This window comes from Urocitellus parryii, chromosome 6, assembly GCF_045843805.1.
Source record: "Urocitellus parryii isolate mUroPar1 chromosome 6, mUroPar1.hap1, whole genome shotgun sequence".
Taxonomy (NCBI): domain Eukaryota; kingdom Metazoa; phylum Chordata; class Mammalia; order Rodentia; family Sciuridae; genus Urocitellus; species Urocitellus parryii.
In genome coordinates, this window is record NC_135536.1 from 129,517,240 (window position 1) to 129,537,916 (window position 20,677).

At 44.9% G+C, this 20,677-nt stretch overlaps 1 protein-coding gene across 4 annotated transcripts in view; it reads left to right on the forward strand.

Annotated features, from left to right (window-relative positions):
* Nucleotides 1-20,677, forward strand: part of Il16 (interleukin 16) — a 92,695-nt gene that overhangs the window by 62,582 nt on the left and 9,436 nt on the right. For 3 of the 4 annotated variants that reach the window (XM_026388174.2, XM_026388175.2, XM_026388176.2), the window contains exons 6-13: nucleotides 808-881; nucleotides 1,671-1,887; nucleotides 4,426-4,543; nucleotides 6,903-7,035; nucleotides 10,569-10,656; nucleotides 12,735-13,216; nucleotides 16,705-16,855; nucleotides 19,065-20,154. In XM_026388174.2, coding sequence (XP_026243959.2) covers nucleotides 808-881; nucleotides 1,671-1,887; nucleotides 4,426-4,543; nucleotides 6,903-7,035; nucleotides 10,569-10,656; nucleotides 12,735-13,216; nucleotides 16,705-16,855; nucleotides 19,065-20,154 — 2,353 coding nt within the window. Of the gene's footprint in view, nucleotides 1-807; nucleotides 882-1,670; nucleotides 1,888-4,425; nucleotides 4,544-6,902; nucleotides 7,036-10,568; nucleotides 10,657-12,734; nucleotides 13,217-16,704; nucleotides 16,856-19,064; nucleotides 20,155-20,677 lie in introns of those variants that run through there. The other variant, XM_077799850.1, reaches the window with a different exon arrangement.

The window sequence follows — 20,677 nt, forward strand, 5'->3', positions numbered from 1 at the left end:
CTTTGCATTTGAATTGCTCAGCACAGTGTGGAATTAAGAGAAAGTGTTCCTTGTTTGTTGAATAAATTGAATGAAAGGGAGAAAGTGGTTTTCATTCACATAAAAATAGACTTCTGGATAGAGAAAAAAATATTATCCTAGGGGTATACTGTTAGGAAGAAAATCCTTGAAGTTGAAAGATCCAAGTCCTAATTCTCTTTACTTTGTGACTTGGGATTTCTCTGAGCTGTTTTTTCCTCTGTAAGTGGGGCCCACACTGCATTCTGGAAATACCACATCTAACCCGTATCTATTGAGCATTCTGTTGACCTTCCCCACAATTGGCTCTGGGTTGTCATCTAATATGGAGAAGTCCCTCTCCTCAAAGACCTGTCACCCTGGCCAGGGAATGATTTTTGCAGGTTACTGATTACCACACAGGGTGACAAGTGCTATGATGTGGTAGGTACAGGGTGCCACGAGCATTATGAAAACAAAAACAAAAATCAAAACACAAAAAAAGGATAAAGGTGACAGGGGCTGAAAGGTGAAGAGAGAGTTGGGTGCAGAAGGTAAGAAAAGTACATTTTAGTTGAGAAAATGGCATGGGCCAGGCATTTAACTGCATAGACCATTGTGAAAATTAAGATCATATTGAAAATGATACATGGGAGCAGAGGTGTGGGAGTCAGGGAGGCCGGGAGGGTGAATATGAAGCAAGGAGACCTGATTAGGCCACTGCTGATCCTGCCTCTCAGTGGTAAGACCAGAGTTCAAAGTAAGAACTTTGAACTGCGATTGACAAAATTATTCCGCTTATCTCAACAGGTGATGAAATTCTGGAGCTCAATGGCGAATCAATGGCTGGATTAACACATCAGGATGCTTTGCAGAAGTTCAAGGTGATTGTTTCTAATTAACATCTGGTCAAACCCCAGGGCCTTCAGGCAACTGCATCATCTGCTCCCCGCTTGACATGAAGGGTCCCCAGCTGATGCTGCTCTTGAGCACAGTGTTAAAATGTCATTACTCAGAAAATCAGAATGTAATCAGGATTGTTTTGGGGGAATATCTGAACTACTTAAAATGTAGAAAGCTATGTTAGAACAGTATGCATAATACTCTATGTATTTAGACTCATATATTTAAAAATATGTTTGGGGGTTTTAAAACATCACTTAAAGATATTTTTGAGTCTCCATCCAGTTGGTTCAACTTAAGACTACTTTGTATACACATACATATCTATGTGTGAATATATATACACACACACATATATAGTACTTATGTGTCTGCTTATATGCTATGTAATATATAGCATAATAAACACTGGACATAATATATAATATGTAGTACTCATGCATGTATATCTGGTATATGACATTTATTATATATTACATATAATATATAATACTGGGTATGTCATAAATATTATATACAATGCTATAATGCAATATCATACATGATGTTTTATATTATATGTAGCCTATAATGTATGGTATGTGATATAGTACTTTTGTGTGTGTGTCATATATGTCACATATATGAATAATACACGTTTGTATATGACACACACACTGAGCTGCATTTCCTTTATAAAGTATTTTATTACTGTCACTCATGAAGGACAGTTTGCCTCACCCACCCCGGCATTGCTGCAGGGTATCATCATACTCTCCCTTTTCTTTCAGCAAGCCAAGAAAGGGCTCCTCACCCTAACCGTGAGGACCCGCCTGACAGCGCCCCCTGCCCTGGGCAGCCACCTGTCTCCACCCCTGTGCCGCTCCCTGAGCTCCAGCACGTGTGTCGCCAAGGACAGCAGCCTCTTTGCCCTGGAAAGCCCTGCGTCTCCTGCCAGCATTGCCAAACCCAACTACAGAGTCATGGTGGAGGTTTCCCTGAAGAAAGGTAGGAGTGCAGCCCCCTGGAGGCTCTGCCAGCGTCGCCCAGCCTCCTTCCAGGTTTCCCTACCTGGCTGAGTTTCAGGCTTCCCTGTTGGAATCAGCTCAGGGTGGGCAGGATGCTCTCCACTAGAAGACCCCATGGCTGTTGCTGGGCTGGGCTGAGTAGGAGGCTGAGTTATCTGCTTCTAGAAGCTCAAGACAAACTGTCCAATTCCAGGCAATGTGTCCTGCAGTGGTGGAAAGAAAATAAGACAAACATAGATAAGTGGTGGGAAGGAAATGGATATAAGGGACCAGGCTTTGTAGCCGTGCAGCTAATATCTTCAGTGTCCTTGGGCAGGTCACTTAATCTCTCTGGGCCCCTGTTTTCTTACCCAGACAAGAGAATTGAAGTTGTGACATTTGAGAGTCACAGCCATTCATTGTGTCACCACAGGCCCATGGCTAGCAAACCCCAGAGGGCCCAGGAAGCCCTTTCTACCAAAGTTCAACTGTGCTGAGACCAGAATCATGGAGAGGAGGCAGCTAGTCACAGAGTTGAGCTCCAGCAGAGGGGTCATGTGTTCTAGGAACAGAGAGAGGGTCTGCATGGCCAAAGCAAGGTGAACGGAGTGAGTGATGACATTAGAGTACTTGGCATCCAGCCATTTGGGTCTGAGCATAGGAATAATGCTTTGGAGAGAAGTAGATGGGTTGAGGTGAATTGTAGAGAGAGGAGAAGAGGGTGTGGAATTAATTCATGGCACAGGAGTTTGCCTGATGTATGTCTTAGTTCCCCTGCTGTACTGGGAGCTCCTGGAAGACTCAGACATCTCTGTGTGCCGAGGCCTGGCGCGGTGTTGTAGATCAGTGCAAGGTGCATATGGGTGTGTGCAGATGTGCTGTGAATAGGGTTCATGCAGCGAGTTTTCTGAGTAGGCATGGCCTCAGAGTGGTGTTTCCTCTGATTATTGGTATCAGAAGCACCTGTATGGAGGGTCTTTGCCTTCTTGATTTAAATAAGCCGCCTCTTATTCTTAGACTCTACCTCAACAGATTTTGATGCAGCCATGTTTGGGCTGAGGCTCAGAAATCTGTATTTTAAATAAGGACTCCAGGTGATTCTGATGCCCACTAAGCTGAAGAACTCTTGCTGGAGTCAGGAAGCTCATCCAGGGTTCTGACCTGTGTTGGTGGCTCATGTCACAGCCCAAATTCTTTACCTGTAGAACAGGGTCACTAACAATGGCCCATGACATCCTTCAGGTGGCTTTTTGGGAGAACCAGAATCAAAAAGGTAAAAATATTCATGAAAGTGCTTTGTAAAACATGAGAAAAACCACTGAGGAGGTCTTCCTTCCACTCTGTGACCACTCCATCGAGTCCTCCTGCTGACTGCTTCTCATTCTCCAGGTCTTTGCTGTGAGACCTGAAGTGGCCATCCTGTCACCTTCCAGCAACCACCTCATTTTTCCCCTTCTGTATTCTGTAGGATCCCCATGGCCCTAATACCACCTATATGCTGCTACAAACTTTTAACTTTAGTCCCTCTTTCTGCCTGGGTTTTGGGCCACTCTCTGCTGCACAGGTTGGCTCAGATACCTCCTGGCATCACAAGTGCAACTTGGGTGTAACTGAACACTGGGTCCTCATCCTCATCATTGCTGTCCTCCCTGGACTTCCCTGTTGTGGTAAAACAGCATCATCATCTATTCAGTTATTTTGATTTTTATTTATAAAACCCCTCAGCAAGTCTTGTCTTCAACGGATATTTCACACACATAGATTTCTGTTTCTTCATTAGTGGTGAAGTCAAAGCCACTGTTGTCTTGCTCAGCAGTGCCACTCCACTGGCCTCCATGTTTCCCCCTCTTGAACACCATAGTTCTTTCTCCAACATTTGCAACAGAAGACGTTAGTCACGACACTTCCTTGCTCACAGCTCTCCCATGGCGTGTCTTTGCAGTATGGAGTAGCATTGTTTCAGTGATGCCCTTGCTTACAAAGCCTTGTTTAATCCAGTCCTTGATTCTGTCATTCATCATCTCATGCCTCGCTCCTGTGACTGACCATGCCCTTCCTGAACTTGCAACATGGCATGCTTTTTCTCACCCTTTGCCCTTTGCATTGGCTGTTTCTCTTGCTGGAAGGCTCTGCTCTGTCTCCTCATTCCTAGCTCTTTCTTGTCATCCACATTTTAGCCTAAACGACATTGTCTCCTCTGAGGCCCATAGTAACCATCCTGATACCTTATAGCATATTCCCCATTGATTCTCTGCATAATACTCCTCACTATTGGATACCTCCCTCCCTCCTTTCCTTCCTTCTCCCTTTCTTTTTCATTCCCTCCTTTCTGTTTAGAGTTTCTCCACTTGAAATTGCTGTTGGTCACTTTAGAACCTTAAGCAGTACCTATTCCTAGTGGATGCACCACAAATGTGGGTGGAATGGATGCCACGATAAATAAGGGACCCTGGCAGACAGTGCTGGTGGCCCCTAACAGACGGGTGCAGCCCTGGGGAAGCTCACGGTCTCCCGCCTCTCACCCCGTTCTGCCTTGCAGAGGCTGGCGTTGGCCTGGGCATCGGCCTGTGCAGTGTCCCCTACTTCCAGTGCATCTCGGGTATTTTTGTTCACACTCTCTCGCCAGGATCTGTGGCACATCTGGATGGACGACTGCGGTATGTCCTCACTTCTGTTTTTGAATAGCTCCCTGACTTACAGCAGAGGGAAGAACTACTTAGGAATGTCAGGAGATGGATTTGGAGATTGATGCTTAGAATGATATAGGAATGGCCCAGAGATGGCTCTCAAAGTGGCTGGACCAGCAGCATGACATAGACATCATCTGGGCCCTGGGTTCAATCCTCAGCATGAGAGAGAGAGAGAGAGAGAGAGAGAGAGAGAGAGCGAGCGAGAGAGCGAACCAGCTGACTCAATCTACATTTTAACAAGACCCCCTGGGATTTGTATGCATGTGACAGTTTAAGAAGCCAACCTCAGAGAATATCAGTCTGCAACAGAAAGTGCACTAAACACACTTTAACTCAGATTCAACTAGCATAGAAATCATAGTGTCATAAATAGGAGCTTCCAAGGTTTGCCCATGAACTCTATATAGAAAAAGCAGTTCTCTGAGCAAATCAGTTGCATAAATATGGTTTCTTGCTGGCATAAACAAAATATTTTCAGGCACTCCAGGCATATTTTTTAACAGATAAATTCTAAGAGAAATATAAATCTAAATTTTCTTTTCAATAAGTAACCTGATTTTTCTCAAAATATTTGATCTTCATTCAACTTGTTATAATACTTCATACACACTCTAATATTTGTATATAGTACATTTTCTTTCATTGCATTTGTATTTTGCTAAATCAAGAGATTTCTGCCCTATTTTTAAAGTTTTCTTAGAATTGCAGTATACAGGCAAGTCCTTGATGGAACTTCTAATTAGAGACACACTGCTACTGTTGGAGGGTGACAGCTGATTTGCTGAGCCTTCGTGCTGGTGCACGGGGCATAATAGCAGAGTCAGGGTGATAGCCTTTGTCCTAATACCCTCTAACAGAGAGTATCTCCCTCCTAGGCCTACAGTGGAATTATTCAGGAAACTTCTATTTTCCTTGGCATTTGGGGCTCTATGACAGTAATTTTTAGTCACATAAATAAATTGTGTGCTTTCTTAGCAAGGGTGAAAGCACACCTGCTCAGCAGAAATATAGGAGAAGGAAGCAGCAGACCACAACAGGGGGAATAGGAAAATCAGCACAGGAACCTGTGTTCTCATCCTGGTCCAGGAATGAGGCCAGGAGAATGCAAATTGCAGACCTCTTGATTTTTAAATAAAGTTTTATTGAAAGAAAGCCATAAACATATGTCTACAAATTGTCTATAGCTGCAGCTATCATCCTACAATAGCGCAGCTGTATCACTGTAACACAGATGGAAGGGCCTGTGAAGCCTAAAGGATTCACTCTTTGCTGCTTTATTTAAAAAATAAAGTATAAATTTCCCAGCTAGGATGTATCAGAGACTATTTCACATTCTGTGTCATCTATGATGGGGAAAGAAGGTAGATTGCATAAATCTTCCATGAATCAATGACCCCTATCTTTCCTACCTCATTTCTTTTTCTGTTTAGGTAGCTGTGTTAGTCAGCTTTTTGTTACTATAACTAATGCCTGAGATAATCAATTTATAAGAGCAAAGGTTTATTTTGGCTCATAGTTTGGAGGTTCCAGTTCATGTCTGATTGGCCCCATTGCTTTTGAGCCTGTAGTGAGGCAGCCCATCATGGCAGGGACCATGAGGTGGAGCAAACCGTTCACCTCAGGATGGAGATTTGAAAAAGAGAGAAAGGAATGGGAGGGTGTCATCTGGTTACAGGGAAGGGAATTGCCTTCCCTTCCCTGTAACCAGAAGGCCTCTCACTTCGTCCCACTTCTCAAGGGTTCTATCACCTCCCAATATCACCAGGCTGAGGATCAAGACTTTACCATAAGGACATTTGGGGGACACGTATCTAAACCAGAACAGTTGCTGGTAACTCCTGTCCCACCTTAAAGCTAAACATGAGTTCCAGCACCTGCTTTTTAGATTTTTTTTTTGAAAGAACTTTGACTGATCTCCTACCCAGTTATTTCTTCTTTGCTCTTCAGCACATCCTGTCCAATCTTTCCTCGTAATCATTCTACGTGTGAGAACACTAAGGTCCAAGGAGGAGATGCAATGGGTTACATCATGGTTGACCAGTCCATCAGTTAGTTCAGATAACCCCTGCCCTCATCCTTATTGAGTGTAATTAAATGGGAAAAGAAGGAACAAAGTTACAGATGAAACTTTGTTCATGTTGGAGCTCTCTGGGTATGAAATATTGGGTACTCTGTGGTTGTGCTTTGGTCCACCTTGTTCTGAGTTTTGGTCAAGCAGTCAGGGAGGTCTACTTATTGATATGATGTTTAGGTCTCCCAGAGAAGCGACCTTCCAGATGTCAATATTCATTAGCTTTCTGATGGTTTCCTGTTGTTGCTTTTGCAGGTGTGGTGATGAGATCGTAGAAATCAATGATTCCCCTGTGCACTGCATGACACTCAATGAAGTCTATGCGATCCTGAGTCACTGTAATCCTGGTCCAGTGCCCATCATCGTTAGCCGACATCCAGACCCACAGGTAACATCCCACTGGGTTATGTTCTTCTTCTCACGCTCACTCTTCTAGTACCAAGTTGGAACAAGAAATAAATGAAAACAGAACATTACTGGCTATGGTTTGAACTGAATCTTCAAGAATCCATTCCAACTTTCTGTGGTAAACCAAATAGTTTTATCAGAGGTCCATTAATAACATCCTGGACATCAGGAGCAAATGGCTTCAACATAGGAAACGTCTTGCAACTGAGTTACAAGCTGTGAGGCAAGAAGATAGAGACCTGGGGTCCCAGCTAGTATATGCAAGAGATTCATTTCCTCATGCATCTAGTAGATACCCATTATGGGCGTGTCTGGAGCCCGGCACCAAGGACAGAACTCTGTACAAGTTCACAGTACATAGTCCAGCAGAAGCCCACAGTTTCAATAAAGAGACTGATAGAGAAATAAGTGCGATACAGAGGGGTAAGTACTAAGTTGAAGAGATGGGTTTGTGAAGCAAGAAATCCTAGAAGCTAGTTTTCTCCAAAAAATTTGAAGGAGATCATTCCAGGTAGCAGGAATGCAAAGTTCAGAGTCATGAAAGAACTTATCATGGAAACAATATGGTAGGCAGTTTTGGTGGGGCTGGGATGTAGTGTGCTAGGCATGAGTGATCAAGAACCATGGGTGGCTGGTGAGGCACTAGGGTTATCTTGTAAAGTCATTAGATTGCCAAAGAGTCTGTATTTTATCCCATGTGTAGCGAGATGCTATAGAAGCTAGATAGCTATAGATGTAACGTGTTCAGATTTTTTTTCAGTATAAAGTGGGTTGTGTGTGAAATTTGTAGGAGGGTGGACACAGATGTTGAGGGCCCAAATGGAACAGTAGACATGGGAAGAGATTAGAGTAAAGGGGGCAACAAGTGGCAAAGCTTGGGAACAATCAATGATATCGATTGGCTGGGGAGTGGGCTTGGGAGAGAAGAAAATGACTTTAGGGCGGGACATATTGAGGTTGAGTTGCCTGGGGGATGTTCAGAGGGAGATGCCCAGTAGACATCAAATCTGGGGCTGACAGTGGCAGTAAATGAGATTCAGGTTGGAGTTAGTTGAAGCCATGGCCCTGGTGAGATCACTTTGGGGAACCTGGTAATGATCACTGACACCTTTTATTTAATCCTTATTGTGTGCCAGTCTTAATGGTCGAAGATGTGACACACACAACTGCATTTAGTTGTACCACCCTCTGCAGTTGGTATGCTTCCCCCACCCCAACTCACCGCAAGGAAAAGGGACTGGACCAATGGTGGAGCTACTAAGTGGAGGAGCTAGGATTTAAACTCACCAAAGCCCATGCTCTTAATTAATTGATCCCCAAACTCGGTGAAAATAGGACAGGTAGTGGTATAATGGGGAAGATCAACATACACAGTGTAGAGCAGGTTCAAACTTGGTCCCCTTTGACCACTGCATACCAAAGCTACCACTGCATACCAGGGAAAATCAGACTTCTTACTTAATAAACAAATAATTGACCTAAATCTTTGGGACATAAAAGAAAAGAAAGGAGTCTCAATTAGTTTATGATGCCTCTTGCTGCCTGAGGACTGTGAAGGAAGAACTGTGGGACAGGGCCAGGATGTGGGGCTGATGCTGTGGCTCTGGTTGAGGGAAGCTGAGAGATATGGCTGGAGACCTGGGGCAAACACTCAAGATCTCACAGGAGGTGAGGGCCTTGGGAGTGAGGAAGTCATACACACGATGCAAAACTTACATTTTAAGCTCACAGTTTAGTGACATTAAGTACATTCAATATTGTTGTGCAAACATCACCACCAAGTTTCATCTTGCAAAACTGAAGCTCTGTACCCTAGAAACAAGAAATCCCTACTTCCCCTCCCTTGGTAGCCACCCTTCTACTTTCGTTTCCATGATTTTGACTATTCTGCATTCCTCATGTAAATGGAACCACACAGTGTTTGTCCTTTCACGACTGGCTTATTTCATTTAGCATGATGTCTTCAAGGTGCATCCATGTTGTAGCCTGTGTCAAAATTTTCTTCCTTTTTGAAGGTTAAATAAGATTCCATTTTATGTGTGTACTACATGGTGTTTATTCATTCATCTGTTGATGGATAATTAGGTCACTTGTACCTTTCAACTACTCTGATAATGCTGCAATGGATTTGAACTTAGATATAGCTTTGAGACACTGATTTTAATTCTTTTGGATATGTTCCCAGAAGTGGAGTTGCTGGATCATGTGGCAATTCTCTTTTTAAGTTTTTAAAGGAACTTCATAATGTTTTCTATAGAGGCTGCACTATTTTATATTCCCATCAACATTGTATAAAGGTCCCAGTTTCTCCACATCTTTGCCAAGACTTGTTATTTTCTATTTTTTTATAGTAGCCATCCTAATAAGTATGGAGTGATAATACATCATAGTTATAATTTGCATTTCCAAATGATTAGCACATTTTTAAGGTGTTTGTTGGACATTTGTAGATCTTCAGAGAAGTGTCTGTTTCTTTTTCTTTGCCTATTTTCAAATTGAATTATATTTGACCATTGTTAAATTGTGTGCGTTTTGTGTGTGTGTGTGTGTGTGTGTGTGTGTGTGTGTGTGTGTGTATTTTCTGGATTTTAGCCCTTTATCAAATATATAATTTTCAAGTATTTCTCCTATTCTGTGAATTGTCTTTTCATTCTCTTGATCAGTGTTCTGTGATGCTCAGAAGTTTTAAATTTTTACTTTATAAAAATACTAAAAAATAGATAATACTAAAATTAGATAAATACTCCAATTTATCTTTCCTTTGTTTGCTATACTTTTTCTTTCAAATGGTTTCTTAAATATCTCTGTCCATACTGTGAAGCAGGTTCTATTATAGTTATTACTTTACAGAAGAAGACATTGAGACTCAGCTTGTATGGAAAAAAGTCTGTTTGACTCCAAAATTCATATTCTTAACTTTACTGTAAAGTGATTAGTGACCTGTGAGGCAACAACAGAGAGTACAATTATGGTGGGGTGGTGATGATGATGGGGAGAGTGACAGTGGTGATGGTGATGATGTTGGTGGTGATGGTGATGATGATCATGGTGATGGTGATGATGATCATGGTGATGGTGATTATGATAGTAGTGGTGATGATGTGGTGGTGATGGTGGTGGTGACAATGATGATGATGATGGTGGTAATGGTGATAATGTTGGTGGTGGTGATAATGATGATGGTAATGTCATGACAGCGTCTCCAAGAAGGGAGTTGCTTGCAGGGGTAGACTGTGAAATAGTGACTTTGCTTTAAGTTTCACAGCAAGAAGTGGGCAGAAGTTTGGAGAGACAAGTGGGCCCACCCAACTCCTTTATCGGCAGACTTTGGACATAATCTGGGAGATTCTGGAGAATCACTAACCCCCAGGATATTTCTGGAAGTGGGATTGTCAACTGTTTGCAGATTGGACTAGAAGAAAAGATGCTAGAATACAGGGGCACAGCTGGTTCAGCACTTGGAGCCTAGGGCAGGGGTTTCCACTGTTTGAGAATGGGACCAATGTTTTCTAGGTCTCTGAGCAGCAACTCAAAGAAGCTGTGACTCAGGCTATGGAAAACATCAAGTTTGGAAAAGAGAGGCATCAATGGAGCTTGGAAGGTAAGGAAAATAGTGGACTTTGATTTAAAATATCTTCTCCTTTGAAATTCAGGGTATGGCCCTCTATCATAAGAATATGTAAGAACAGTCATCACAGAAAGGCGTGATGCACAGGCAAGCACTGAAAGTCAGGATTCCACTTGCTAAACATGGCTCACACTTTTGCTTTGTTTGGAAAGTGCAAGATTTTGTAATCATCTGAATTTGAATTATTTTAAATGTGGCAGGCACTCTCCAGTTCTCTGTGGTCCCCACCATTTCCGTTTTTTTCTGCCAGTTTGCTTTTCTCACACATTTCCCCATACACATTGAATTTTGCAGCCACTATTCTTTAATAATGAAATCTTGAGAAACTGTAATATCTAATAATACAATACCTAGCACTAATTGGATTTTTATAATATCAGACACTGTGCTAATTCATGCATTATTTTACTGAATCTTCATATCTAAATTTTGTGCACATTTTACAGAAAACAAGTGAGGCCCTGAGGGGCTCCCTTACCCAAAGGCATAGTGCTATTGTGCAGAGGATCTGGGTCAGTGACCCAGCTGGCTGACTCCCTAGCCCAGCTGTTGAACATTAGGGAGCTCATCATGGAACATTCATGTGCAGCACTGATGTTGAGAAAGGGAATAAATGGTACAAGAAACAATGAGAGAAAAGAACAGGACACAGAATTGTATTTCAACTGTGTTCTAATATTTCCATCCACCCCAGATACATATATGCTATGGGGAAGGTGCCTGAAAAATTCACCAACGTTTTAACCACGGTAATCTCTGGATGATTGGAACACAAGAGAGTGTTTACTTTCTTCCATCTTTTACTCTTTTTGTGGCTGGTTTTTCTTAAGTGAGGATGCATTACTTTGTATACAAGAAGAAGGAAAGAAAGGAAGGAAGGAAGGAAGGAAGGAAGGAAGAAAGAAAGAAAGAAAGAAAGAAAGAAAGAAAGAAAGAAAGAAAGAAAGAAAGAAAGAAAGAAAAAGAAAACTTAAAAAAAGGATTTGAATTATGAGCTTGGCTGGTGTTGGTTCTCTCCTAAAGCCTCAAGTGCCCTCCCATGGGGCTAACTTGGCTCTCTCAGCCTCACAGAATGGGTGGGGGTTTGAGCAAGAAACCAGGCTTCAATCTACCTGCTTTAGCTGTGATTCTAGGAAAGTAGCCTCTTTGACAGCTCACCACTAGAGAGAAGGGCCTCTCAAGGATGTGTGGGTGGCTCTAGTGCGGGAAACTATGGTGGCAGGGGTGCCGTTTGAGGACTAGAAGGAGTAGCTGGGCTGAAAAGGGCAGGGAAGAGAGGACCACAGCAAGAAACTGGTTTTCTGAGCTAACTTCTTTAGCTGGAAAAAAAATTGTAACCTGTTGATATAAGTTTCAAAGTGCCTTCCTTGCATTCTCTTTCTTTGATAGTGAACCTCAAAAGAAGCCTAGCAACCTTGCAATTATCATCCCTATTTTAGAGATGCAGAAATTGAGTGTGGTGGGCTGAGTTTCCCCAGGAAGCTGATCCTGAGATAGAATTTAGCATGCAAGATATTTTTAGTAGGGTTTCCTAGGATTGAAACCTGTGGAAGGGAGGAGAGAAAGTGGGGTTGGGCAGAGGGAGAGAGGAGCTGAGATGGACCAACCCCTGGAAATCTAGAGCTAAAATAAGGTGGGCCTGTGTTGGCAGCAATGGCAGGACTATTCTCACCCATCTCCATCAGTCACTGGAACTAGGCCACCCCCTTGGCAAGGCAGCTCTCTGAAGCTGAGGCAGTTCCCGGAGGAACAGATGTTTGAAAGCCACCTGCCACCAGTCACCGCACAAGAGGGATTCCGAGTCCTTTTTGATAGGTAATCTGAGCAGCACAACTTTGTATCCATCACCAGTTCAGAATTTCCTCAACCCAAAGGCATACAGCTCTTTGGGGACCAAACCAGAGGCTGCTGGGCTCTAAGTACAAAGTGGTCTTGGCTGAGCAGCGGACGTCTGGAGTCCCGTGTGCTGTCTGGAGAGGTCAGGGCAAGGCTGGAGTGTTTGCTGACTTCCAAAGCTCAGCTGTGGAGGTTCCCTTGTGCTTCCCTTCCAGGAGTCAAAAGGCTGGAGAGCAGCTGGCACGGGCGGCCTACCTTGGAGAAAGAGAGAGAGAAAAACTCAGCGCCCCCACATCGCAGGGCTCAGAAGGTCATGGTCCGATCCAGCAGTGACAGCAGCTACATGTCTGGGTCCCCAGGGGGCAGTCCCTGCAGTGGCAGTGCTGAGAAGCAGCCCTCTGACCGAGAAAGCTGCACCCACAGCCCCAGCCTACCCCTGGGGAGGGAGTCAGGGGTGCTTCCAATGGCCTCATCCAGGCCACCCCAGGAGAGCCCGCCCCTCCCGGAGAGCTTGGATGGCCATCCACCTCTGAGACTGAAGAAATCCTTCGAGATCTTGGTGAGAAAACCTACGTCCTCCAAGCCCAAGCCTCCACCCAGAAAGTACTTTAAAAGTGACAGTGAGCCTCAGCAGAGTCTGGAAGGGAAAGAGAGCTCCTTATGCCCTCCTGGGCACACCTTGCCCAGCTGCAGTCAGGTAAGAGGACCTGGGGATGGGCTGGATGTCTTCTGGTTGATGTCATACACAGGAATTCCTGAGTATCAGCAGAAGCAGCAGCCATGGCACAATACAGTTTCCTGCTCCAGCAGTGAAAGGCTGATGCTCAGGAGTCAAGTGAAGTCTCACTGTGCGAAGATAAGTTTGAAGCTTGGCTGACCCAAACTGGAAGCCCCAGTCCTGTGCACTGGCTCTTGGCTTCCCATCCATAACCCAGTGGAATTTGAGTTCCCTGTGTGTGGGTCGTTGGTTACACCCTTCGTGATGGACAAAAAGCAGATGTTCAGGAGGGCCACTCCCTGATGCGGGAGGCAGAGGTCACTGCACAGAAATTCTCAGGTGCTCTGCTTGCAAGGATCGTAGTTGCCTAAATAGCTAAAAGGGGACAAGAGTTAATTACCCTCTTTTTTTTTTAAGTAAGTAGCTAGATGTGATTATGAGAAATTGGCTTCTATTTCTCCCCCAGTTAACTTAGACTTCCAAGGTGGAGATCCTTGGAGAAATCTCAACTTCTCTAAGCCTAGGTTTCCTTATCTGCTGCTTGAGATTGCATTTAGTGTTTCTTTCTCAAAGAGCTACTGTTAGGATTCAATGTTACCAGTTAAGTGAAGTGTCTAGCACAGTCTCAGACACAGTGAGCTCCTTGCTGTGATCATTCCCCCATCATACCCCTAGAGACCTTCTTCCTCATAGTCCCATCCACCTCCTTAAAGGAAGACTAACGGACAGACAGGAAGCAGCTATATCGGGAATCATTTTTATGTGCAGGTAGTATGCTAAATACTTTCATGTATATTGTCTCAGCTCTTGCTTGTAACACCCTGAGGGTAAGGGTCCCAGTTATGTGAAGACAGAAATGAGAAACTTGCTCAAGTTCATATTGCCAGTGGGTCCCTGTTAACCATTGTGCCACAAGTCTTCTCCAGGTAGTTGCTCCTCTGGGCAGGTAGAAGGAAGCCTCAGAAGGTCCCTACAATGAGCTACAATGAGGGTTGATGAACTTCAGGGTATAAGAAATCCCAATTAGTGGTAGAGGTGGAGGCAGATGATCTAGATGGAGAGAGTCAGTGGAGAAGGGTAGAATGAGGCTGGGTTGCTAAAGAGGAAGCGCTCTTTTGCAGACAGCAGGAGGATGTGGCTAGCTACCAACACATGATGGAGTTGTCAGTGTAGATCTGAACCTCCACCTTCATCCTTTCAGCAAATAACTCATTTTCCTTTGGGCCTGAGAAGGACAGATTGGAAACAGGCTGGCTGAGAGGCCATGATTTTATCCTCTTCCTGGAATGAAGGAGGATAGTGGCCCGGGTGATGCCCATGGGCTACCTTCTCAGGTGGGACCATATACAGGGCAGGGATTAGCCCCAGGAGGAGAAGGCAGGGTTTCTGGGCAAAGAGCTGACACAAGGAGCTTTCTCACAAGCAGGTTCCCTCATCTTTGGTACCTCGTCAGTATACCACACCTTCCTGAAAGCTCTGTCAGCAGCACCGTCCCCGGCAGCACAGATACAATTCTGTAGCTGCTCTTCTCTGTCCCCTCTGTGTTTTCCCACCGGGTCTTCTCCTGTAATCTATTCCACCATGCACAACAAGCTTGTGCTGGGTATTGGGGTTAATAAAGAAAGGACTATAGCCCAACAGGATACAGGAAACAATCTACTTGACTTGGATCCTCTTAAAATTGTCGTGACGAATCCTGGTCACTTCTTATTGGACGTTATTCTGTGGCTCCAGTGTACAATATCTCTCCCTCCCTCCCTTCCTCTCCCTTCTACTTCTTTTTCCATCCCTCCTTTCCTTACTCCCCTTTGTGGATTTTTTTATTCATAGTCCCAAGGCCCTCCTCAAGTACCTGTGGATATCCTCCAAATCTTTCTTTTCTACTATAACTCAAGGGGACTTAACTTCCACAACCAAAATGATCATCAGGATCTTTTCCTCAAAAAAACATCAATTCTTCTCTTTTTAGAAAATCAGCACAAATTATAATCTGTGTTAAAACAACAACAACAACAACAATTACTTTCTTTCTTAAATCCGTCTCTATCTCTCTAGACCTTTTTCTTTCTTTTCCTTCTCCCTCCCTCATCCACCAAGCACTGTACCAGAAAACTTTTGTCAGAAAAATAATTTGTATACAATTAAACTTATTTCAGAAACTAATTTGAAAAACCTCCCATGAAGAGGATGCAACATCAAACGAAACACATCTGTGTCTGTTCCAAGATGTCAGGCTACTTTGATGAGCCAGGCAAGGTGATGCACGCCTATAATCCCAGCCACTTGTAATCCCAGGCTGAGGGTGGCGATCACAAATTGAAGGTCAGCCTCAACAACTCAGGCTCTAAGCAACTTCGTGAGACTTTGTCTTAAAATAAAAAATAAAAAAGGCTGGGGATGTGACTCAGTAGTAAAGCACCCCTGGGTTCAATCCCCAGTACCACAAATAAATAAATAAATAAATAAAGCTACTTTGATGACTGTACTTTCTAGAAACCATATTTGCCTATACAAGTGCCAACAATTCATGGATATGGAGAGATGTCACTTTACAGAACTTGGAATGGGGTGGAATAAAATATCCTGAGTAACAAAAGTCTTAGAGACCTTCAGGTTAATATTTTAAGTGTTTAATGCCATGGCCAAGCCGTGCTTTTTTAGATGACTAGTTTAAGAAGCCCAACAATTCCTTTAGATTGGTTAATCACTTGACATTTCCAAAATGCTCCCTTTAAGCTCGGTTTTACAGTAGGAACTTACATTGATGCAATAACTTGTGAACACGTTTGTAACTTCAGTACAACTTTCCTTCCCCCCAAATGTTTCTTTTGTATGTGGATACTACATCTCAGATGGGGGGCCACCTATGGTCCCAAAGGATGCATGCATGTGCTCCTGCTTCCTTCCTTCCTCTCTGTAGGGAGGCCTGGAGCCTTGTCAAATGGCCCACTGTTACATGACTCTGGAACCAGAACCATGCAGAGGTCACCACCAACCAATATAAGGAGAATCATTCTGATGATGTCTGCCTTCTCATTCTTTTTTTTTTTTTTTTTATGGCTCTAAGCAACTTAGTGAGACTTTGCCTTCTTGGATTGGCCTTTTTCTACAGAACACTCTTATTTGGCTTCTCTGTAAAATTGTACTCTTTTTTCAAGAATGAGACTAAAAGCACCTCTCTGGCACAGCCTCCTCCCCAGTAGAAGGGAGCTGGTGACCCCTGCTTCCACAGCCGTGTTCTGGACACCAGGTTATTGGAAGCCAAGGGTTGTCTGGGGCCTCCAGGCAGTGCTGTTTTTGCCCTGATGGCCCCTTGGAGGAAAGAACTCTCTTTACAAGGCTGCTGATGAATTTTCCATTAAAGGCGTCTCAATATCCGCTCTCCTGTCCTAATCAAAGTGCGCCTTGCCTTCTCACAGCTGAAGGCTACCGTTTTGACACAGTCTCGCTTCCTGTTTACACCACAGGAAGTCAGAGAGCTGCTGCCACCACTGCCTCCACAGGAAGACGCAGCGGGGAGAACCCAGGGTGCTGGTGCCTGCCGCTCAGGACCTGGAGTCAACCCTCCGATCACGACCTCCACAGAGGGCGAGTCAGGGAGGAGAAGAGCCAGCCCAGGTAAGCTTTCATGGAGATCTTCTAGAAGGTGAAAGGGCCCCGTAGAGAAAGGTCCAGTGATAAGGTAAGGGCCCGAGTTTAGTCTGAGGATCAGTGTTCTGCATTGATGTGTTTGGTAGCTCAGGCTGATGAGCCATCAGAAGTCTGGGGCTCTGGGACAGCAGAACAGTGGGTGCTGTCCAGGCTAGGAAATCTCCAGATTGTATCAGTGATGCTGTAGTGATTGTGGTGGGAATGCAGGCCAGTCCAGGAAGGCAACAGGAGAATGGGGTCTTTGGGAAGCAGTCCAAAGGCACACTCACTCAACCATCATGGGAGCAGCTGCCTGTGGGATGCTAACATCTAGCGTACTGCATTCAGTCTTTCCAAATCTGAGAATGTAGTGTCAGGGAAGCATAAGTATCATTTTGCTGGTGGTCACCACATCCATGAGGTGGATAGCAAGTTTGTGTCCCCCGTGGTACATTGAGCAGTATTAAGACATGACTTTAGTACTCAGTGACTTGCTAGAAAGAACTTAGGATTTGGTGTTGGGAAATACTGAATCATCCATCATTATCTGTGATTCTGGATAGCCTCGTTTGCCTTTGAGAGCCTCAATTGGCTCATCATCAGAGAACCCCAATACATGATTCAATTCAGCAAGCACACACTAAGTGCTGGATTCAAAGGCCCTATATTTGGTGCTGGAGGAGAGATAGGGAAAAGGATGAAACAGGCCAGTTCCTGCCATAAGGAGCTGCCAGTTATGACAGAGAAATAAACATGTAGGCTATAAACCATATGCCTGGTTGAGAAACACTGCAAAAAAAGCAGATGACAGGCTCCTGGAGAGTTAAGGAACATTATGAATGGAAAGATCCAGCACATCTCAGACAGACAGGTGCCCAGCCCACGGAGGCTTCACCCGTCCACACTCCCTTCCCTTAGTCATCCCAATTGAGGAACACACCAGGGGACTGTTAGTCCTGCCCAGCTTGAAGAGGGCTTGCCTCGAGAACCTCTGACTGCCACATCTCAACACAAGAGCCCCTAACTGCTGAACAATTTATAAATGCAGAAACAGAACAAGAGAGCTGGACTCACTTGCCCAAGTCCTGGGGTCATTCATTCCCACCCAGATTGTCCGAATTGAGCAGAGCTTCTCCTTGATATCATCAAAGTTCTGCCCTCTACATAGATTATTGCTCTTGTGATCTGGCATTAAGACAAGGGATAGGGTGGGACAGTGTTTCTTAAGCTGGTTTGCATTCTGGCATCAAATATCTCCCTTGGAAGCACACAGCCAAAGCATCATGTGCTTAACCACAGAAATCTAGCATGTGTGGGAGACATGGCAGGGCCACATGTCGACTTACTTCCTGCCATCAGAACTCAGGGGCCAACTTTCTCCTATCCCTGGGAAAGACAGCCAGGGGCAAAGTCTTCTGTGCCCATGTAGATGGGATGCCAGTGCCATGCTCACTGCCTCCTAGATCAAAGGGCTGACCATGTCAGGGCATGCCCCAGGTCCCTGCTGGCACAGGGCAGGTGTTACTTTGAAATCCCCAGTAGGGTTTATTGCGTCCCCAACACCCAGGGTGCATCCCAGCTGTATTAACTCAGAACTTAGGGGTGGACCCTTAGATCTGAACATGTAGCCAAGGTTGAGAATCAGTGTCACTGAGTTTTTGTCTACCTGGAACATTGTGATCAGCTCTTAAAGGTGTGCACATTCACACTGGACATAAGCAGTCCAAACCAAATGTGGGAGCCAATTTGGCCTAAAAGTTCAAAAGGGAAGAAAATTAGTTTGGCCTTTACTTTAATGGGTTATCTGGGAAATGGGTTACTTTGGGCAGTGGAAAGGGCATGTGAGTGAGGAGATAGGAGGGGAGGGGTCTTGTCCTTGCTCTGCCACTGGATGGCCCCTTGCTCTTCTTGAACGCTGCAGTCCTCAAGTGCAAAATGCCAGAGATTAGACCAGATATTTCTTGAGAACATCTTCAATGCTGGAACATTAGGATGCCAGGAAGTTAACTCCCCTTTCTGGTTCTCCTGTCCTGCACCTCAGTCAAGTGACAGCAACTGGAGCTGGCCCATCTCGGTGTCCACCACTTCCGCTCATCTTCTCCAGAGCTCTTTTGCTGCTCAGCTTTGAAACTAGAATTTAGGAAGAAAAGTCATAATAAGATTAATGCCCAGCTCTGGCTTTGTTTCTCCTCCCTAGTGACCCGAGCATCCCCAATTAAACACCCGCTGCTTAAGAGGCAGGCTCGGATGGACTATAGCTTTGATATCACAGCTGAAGACCCTTGGGTCAGAATTTCTGACTGCATCAAAAACTTATTTAGCCCCATTATGAGTGAAAACCATGGCCATGTACCACTGCAACACAATGTCAGTCTGGGTGAAGAAGACGGGGCACAGGGACACCCAGATGGGGCCTCACCAAAGCTGGACACTGCCAATGGTGCTCACAAAGTTTACAAGTCAGTGGACAGCAGCACTGTGAAGAAAGGGCCCCCTGTGGCCCCTAAGCCAGCCTGGTTTCGTCAGAGTTTAAAAGGTCTAAGGAATCAAGCTCCAGACCCAAGAAGGCTGCCTGATCCGGCCTCATCCCTGCAGCCAACACCTGCTTCCAGGGAGCCCCTGGGGCCACACCCAAGGGCCACCTCCTCCTCCATTAAGCAGAGAATCAGCTCCTTTGAAACCTTTGGCTCCTCTCAACTGCCTGACAGAGGAGCCCAGAGACTAGGCCTTCAGCCCTCCTCTGGGGAAGCCTCCAAACCTCCTGCAAAGCAAGAGGGAGGACGGCTTCCTGGCCTCTCAGGGCGAGGGGCTCCATTCTCTGTGGAGCACAGGTATCCAGAGCAGGAGCAGCTGCCCTCAGGTGTCCCTGCCGCCTCCAAGGTCAGTGATGCAGGTGTGTCGGAGTCTCCTCCCCCAGGGCAGTGGCCCCATCAGAAAACCTTCTCCCCTGACCCTGACCCGCTCTCAAGGCTGCTGTCCACACAAATTAAGGACTCTCAAGGCCCAGTCCTCAAGATGCCAAGCCAGCGGGCACGCAGCTTCCCCCTGACCAGGACCCAATCTTGTGAGACTAAGCCATTTGATGAAAGGACCAGTAAGCTCTACTCCATCAGCAGCCAGGTGTCCTCGGCTGTCATGAAGTCCTTGCTGTGCCTTCCATCTTCAATCTCCTGTGGCCAGACCACCTGCATCCCCAAGGAAGGGGCATCTTCAAAGTCATCCTCCAATGAAGATGCAGCTACAAATAGTTCCGAGCCAGCCTCCTCAGACCTGGGGTTTTCTCTCAAGTGAGTGTCTACACCAGGGTTTTTCTCACTGTCCTCACCTTTCTTTCCTTTCTCATTTTTCTTTCTTTTAAAGTTCTATTTACTACTTAGTTTTATTTTTATGGTACCAAAGATTGAGCCCAGGGATGCTGTCTCACTAAGCATTATCCCTAGTCCTTTTATTTTTTTATTTTGAGACAAGGTCTCAATTGTTGAGGCTGGTCTTGAACTTGCAGGCCTACTGCCTCAACCTCCTGAGTCGCTGGTATTACATGCATGTGCTAGCCTCCTGGCCTATACCACTTCAAAAAATTACTCAGATTTACTATCAGATGTATTAGTTTAAAATTGTTCCTCCTCTTCTGCTGCTGTTCCTCCTCTGCCTCTGCCTCTTCCTCCTCCTTCTTTGAAAATTTAAGTTGGTACATTATAATTAAATATAATAGTGGGATTCCTTGTTACATATTTGTACATGAATATAATATAATTCAGCCTTTTTCATTCTCCAGTACCTCTTTGTGTGCATGTGCTCACATGTGCACAT